This window comes from Microtus ochrogaster, linkage group LG3 (assembly GCF_000317375.1).
Source record: "Microtus ochrogaster isolate Prairie Vole_2 linkage group LG3, MicOch1.0, whole genome shotgun sequence".
Classification (NCBI taxonomy): domain Eukaryota; kingdom Metazoa; phylum Chordata; class Mammalia; order Rodentia; family Cricetidae; genus Microtus; species Microtus ochrogaster.
In genome coordinates, this window is record NC_022029.1 from 28,944,744 (window position 1) to 28,950,387 (window position 5,644).

The 5,644-nt window shown below is 39.3% G+C and overlaps 1 protein-coding gene across 1 annotated transcript; it reads right to left on the bottom strand.

Annotated features, from left to right (window-relative positions):
* Window positions 1-406: 406 nt before the first annotated feature.
* LOC101988932 (olfactory receptor 7C2) lies at window positions 407-1,369 on the bottom strand. Its single transcript, XM_005360710.1, has one exon. The coding sequence runs from the start codon at window positions 1,367-1,369 to the stop codon at window positions 407-409; it is 963 nt and encodes a 320-aa protein (XP_005360767.1).
* Between the last annotated feature and the right edge of the window lie 4,275 nt (window positions 1,370-5,644).

Here is a 5,644-nt window from a genome sequence, read left to right on the forward strand (position 1 = left end):
TGATCCGGTGACAAAGGGATGAACGGAGCAAGGGGGGGCGGTATCCAGAAGAGCACAGGAAGCCTGGCTCAGGAGCTGGAGGTGCCTGGGCTCCCTTACAGGGGACCCTGAGGCCTGCCCGGTAGGCAGGCACTCACTGCTCTGGGTGGGTAGCCTTAGAGAAGGCTCTGTCCATGATGTTAATAACTCTTTGAATCAACTACTTGACCCCTAGATTTGTCTCAGTGTCCCTCTTAAGCCCACATCTGAGACCGTTGATATATGATCATATTTATATGTATACACAACATTCTCAAGAATAAATAAAAACAATATAAATCTTGTTTCTGAAAAAAATGTAGTCACTACCTTAGATGATGTTTAGTCACTACCTTAGATATGTTTTCTGATTTCAATGAATTGCTATTTATGGGGGTCCTGATATGGTCCCTTTGCCAGGAAACACCATCTTCCTGAGGAGTTTTCCCAAAGCCTTCTGCATATCTTTGTTCCTCAGGCTGTAGATGAAGGGGTTCAACATGGGAGTGACCACAGTGTACATTAATGAGGCAATAAGATTCATTCTAGAAGATGATGTGGCTGCAGAGCTGAGGTAGACTCCAAGACCATTGCTGTAGAACAAGAAGACCACCAAGAGGTGAGACACACAGGTGGAAAAGGCTTTGTACTTGCCCCCAGCAGAGGGAATTCTTAGAATGGAGGAGACAATCTGAGAATAAGACAATAGAATCCCAGAGAAAGGGAAACCAGCTATAACTATAGTTATAGAATATACCACAATGTTATTGACAAGGGTGTCAGAACATGCCAGCTTCAGGACTTCAGGAAGATCACAGAAAAAGTGTGGGATTTCCATGTTTGTACAGAAAGACAGCCTTAACACAGTCAAGGTCTCAGGCAGGGAACTCATGACACTGATTAACCAGGACCCAAGAGCCAGCATCACACAGAAGCAAGAATTCATAATGACGGCATAGTGCAGGGGATGGCAGATGGCCACGAAGCGGTCATAGGCCATCACTGTTAGGAGTAAATTATCCAGACATCCAAACACAATGAAAAAAAATATCTGCGTGATGCAGCCTGTGAAGGGGATGAGTTTGCTTTGGGTGTGGATATTCACTAGAGTCTTTGGGATGGTGGTGGAGGTGAAGCCGATGTCAGCTAAGGACAGGTTGGAGAGGAAGAAGTACATGGGCATGTGCAGGTGGGGGTCTAATATGATGGCCAAGATGATGAGCAGGTTGCCTGTGATGGTGACAAGGTACATGGAGAGAAGCAACCCAAAGAAGAAGGACTGCAGGTCAGAGTCTTCGGTGAATCCCAGGAGGAGAAAGTGTCTACCTCCTGTTTGGTTTTCTCTTTCCATAGGACTGCTGGATTATCTAAAAGGAGGGAAAAACACAATGTAAATTCATCTCAAGTGGATTCTTCCAAATAATGGCAATGCATTTTATTAAAACCCAACATATTAGTTGAGCATTGTGGCACATGCCTTTAACCCCAGCACTTAGAAGGCATAGGCAGAAAGATTTTTGTGAGTTCAAGGCCAGCCTAGTCTACATAAAGAGTTCTAGAATAGCCAGGGTTGCATAAAGAGATCCTGCCTCAAAACACCAAACCGTAAAACAAAACAAAAGAAACAAAACAAACAACTCACCTCTCCAAAACAAACAAACAAACAAACAAACAAACAAACAAACAAAGAAAAAACAAAACCAAAAATCCCTAAGGTACTATGCTCGTGAGCTGATTCAGTGTGTAAAGTCCCTTTCCATCAAGTCTGATGACCTGCTTTTGATTTCTGGTATATGCATGGTGTAAGGAGAGACCCAGATCCTTCATTTTGTAATCCACCCTTTACACACATGCCATGGCACACACATGCATTCACACACACAGAATAAATAAATAAATAAATGTAAGTGCTGGAGAGATGGCTCAGCAGTTAAGGGCTCATACTGCTTTTTCAGAGGACCTGGATTTAGTTCCCTGTATCCAGGTGGAGCAGCTCAAAAACACTAGTTCTAGTAGATCCGATGCCCTCTTCTGGTTTCAACCAGTACTTGAACTCATGTACACACACATGCACACATCCAAATATATGTATAATTAAAATAACTATAAAAAATCTTTAAAATAAATATAATAAAAATTTAAAAGAAACAAAAAAAATTCATGGGGGTACTCAGTCATTTTTTTGTGGGTAATCATTTAATCTCTGACTGGCAATTTGTGTTACTATTGTCACTTAAAGTAGTTGGCTGCAGAAGAGTGGTTCTCAGTGCTGTTCTCTGGAACAGCAACTTCAGCATCACTCTGATGGCTATTAGAAATGGGCGTTTGGAAGCCATTCATACCAACTGAGTGCCATGCATTTTGTGGAACTAGTGATCTCATCTGTGTTTTACCAAGCCCCCTGGGAAACTCTGATGTCCCCATGCACAAGAAGACCACAGCTATGGTATGCTTAAGCAACCGGACCTCATCAACATCCCTGACAGCAACTTTGGTTTGTTCTGTCTAATGAAAGTGTGAATGGGAATTTCCTGAGTATATACTGATTTGTAAATTATTGGAAATCTTTGTTTTATGATAGTGCTTTCTCTGGTTCTTATATGAGCCTGATCACAATTGTTAATACCCACTTTTCATGTCATTATTATTTAGATTTCCTTTATTGATACAAATTATATACAAATTCTATGACATGCAGTTTCTTTCTTTCTTTTTTTTTTGTTTGTTTTTTGAGACAGGGTTTCTCTGTGTTGCTTTGGAGCCAGTCCTGGAACTAGCTCTTGTAGATCAGGCTGGCCTCGAATTCACAGAGATCCACCTGCCTCTGCCTCCGTAGTGCTGGGATTAAAGGAGCTACCACCTCCCGGCCTGAAATGTAGTTTCTAAGCATGAAGAATTAAGTTTCTAAGTCTTAAATTAATTTTTCATTATCTGACTTTTCTGTCAGTGTTGGGAGGAAGCTCCTAGGCATTGTTGTGGCATCACTAAGTTACTTCCTCAGCCCCTGATTATCATTACATGAAGGTGTTTAGTAAATCCTGTCCATTTCATCATTTATTTACATCAGTTTCCCAATTTTTATATATTACAAATACAGTTTAGATTCATTTGATTTTTATTTTTTTTCTCTTATGACAATTTGTGGGAGCATCCTATGAGTTCTTAAAAGCTCATAAATGCAAAAAAGTTTAATAAAAGTAAAATAAATTTAAAAAGTGCATGTACTGTTTTCACCTTCTTATCTATAAGTTATTCTAAGTAATCACACACAGACACATACATATGTCTTAACAGTGAGTTGATTGTCAAATATCTTTGTATAAATAAGAATTCTGGGCCAGGCAGATCTGCTGCTCACTCACCTAGAGCCTGAGTATGCCACAGCGTTAGCTTTTCCCACCTTGGAGGGAGAAGAGGCCATGGCAGGGAAGATTATAGACCAGAAATGGCGAGACTTACCTGACAATTTTCCCCACGTCCCAGATCAGGAGTGGGTTCCAGCCCAGTCTAGTGACAGGAAAAACAGAATGTGTCAAGGGATGGTAGGCAGTACCCATGTAGAACTGATGTCTGGGACACCATACTCTCCAGCCCATAGCCATCTGATATCTGCATCTTTGGAGGGTCAGGAGGAGGGTTATGCCTGTAACCAAGAGCTCCTGAGGCATCCATGGTGCCAGAAAATAAAAGAAAAAAAGAATTTGGGGGGCCAGGAGGTGTCTCAGTAAGTAAAGGCACTTGTCACCACGCCTGATGTCTTAGGTCAAACACTGAGACCTGAGTGGTAGGAGAGAGCAAGTTCCTGCAAATTGTCCTCTGAAAAATAGTCTATTTATTGGATTCCATCAAATTTATGAGTTGATTCTGAAAAAGTTGATATTATTATTGTGTCAAAATTTCTTGTTGAAGTAATGGATAGCTCTCTTTTGAAACCATTCTCTTTCTTAGCAAAATTTTCTGACAGTTTTTTTTTTTTTTCGAGATAGGGTTTCTCTGTGGCTTTTGGAGCCTGTCCTGGAACTAGCTCTTGTAGACCAGGCTGGTTTCGAACTCACAGAGATCCGCCTGCCTCTGCCTCCCGAGTGCTGGGATTAAAGGCGTGCGCCACCACCGCCCGGCTACTGACAGTTTTTAACATGTAAAATTATACTTATTACTCATTAATAGTGTTTTAGTATAGTTCGAGGTTGATATTATGAATGATATTCCTTTATGATGTATCTCTACTTGTGCAATAAAACAAAATTTAATAACAATAATAATGATAATAAAAATAAAATCTGCCTTTTTTGATGAGGTGTATTTATTTCTGGACTTTCTTATTAATTTATTAGTTTTTGTTGAAATAGATCACATTCAAGGGTAGAGATGACTCAGTAGTTAGGAGCACACTCTGCTCTTTCAGAGGATGGGGCTTGGTCTCCTGCATTTATATATATAGGTCTACAACTGTGGGAATCAAACACTTTTTTTTGACTTTCACAGGCAACACACACACACATATGATACACTCCCCATAAAACTTCTAGGCAAAATGCATCACACTCCTTGCATTGCACCATCATATTTCCTTCAGGTACTGTTCTATTTACTTGAAATTGCAAGAACCTTGTCAAAATTTATTATGAGAGATAGAGTTGCTAGTTTCCTTCTCTATTTCTTTCAGGAGTTGTACAATATCACCTGATGTTCACTTTCAGGTTAAACTATATCATATATAATTTTTATCACATGTATTCACATTTTCACAAATATTTTAGAAAGTGTTAGTTTAAGTATGACTAAGTGTTCACAGATGGCTATTTAGATGATAGGACGCTAAATCTGATTCCATATTCTCAAATAGTCTCCAAACGTTAGATGTAGAACAGACTGACAACAAGGTCTTTTAGGAAAACATGAATATATAAATGCTATAAACATAAACATGAACATGCATAATCTTTGAAAATAGAAATCCTTGACAGATGAAAGAGAAGTAAATTTCAGTACTCAGAATGATAAACTGAAGAATTACAGTTGAGGAAATGTGGTACAGATATTTCCCATCTCAAAATCACATAGCTGGTTGATGTTTGATGAATATTACAAAGCTAATTTGTTTTGTGTATAAAATCTTAATGTAAGTCATAGAATCATCAGCATCTCATTGGGAAAAGGATAGAGAAGATTAAGTATTCATAAAAGGAAATATAAAATTAGTGATAAATATTTGAATCTTGTCTTTGTGTGTGAATGTGTAGGTCCCTGTGTGCCATGTTGCATGTGTGGTTGTAAGTTTTGACCTTACATTTTGTCGAGTCAGGGTGTGTTACTTGCTGCTTCATATACCAGCCTAGCAGGACTGTAAGCTCCTTGGAATTCTCCTGGCTCTACCTCCCATTTTAGAGTAGATTAAATTCTAGACCACTCTATTATGAGGCATGTGTTCTGAGATTCTGAAGTCAGGTTCTTAAGATTATGTGGCAAGTACTTATCAACCAAGCCATCTCCCCAGACACTGACACTTTTGATAGAGAATGAAACAACTTAATGCCTTCAGACAAAGGACGCAGATGCTTTGGAATGAACTCTAAGAGAAGTAGTGATCTAAGGGAAGATTAATTTGCATCAGGAAGGTGAGAAA

Coding starts and splice junctions, on each gene's coding strand:
- LOC101988932 (XM_005360710.1), bottom strand. CDS start 1,369: ATGGAAAGAGAAAACCAAACAGGAGGTAGACACTTTCTCCTCCTGGGA.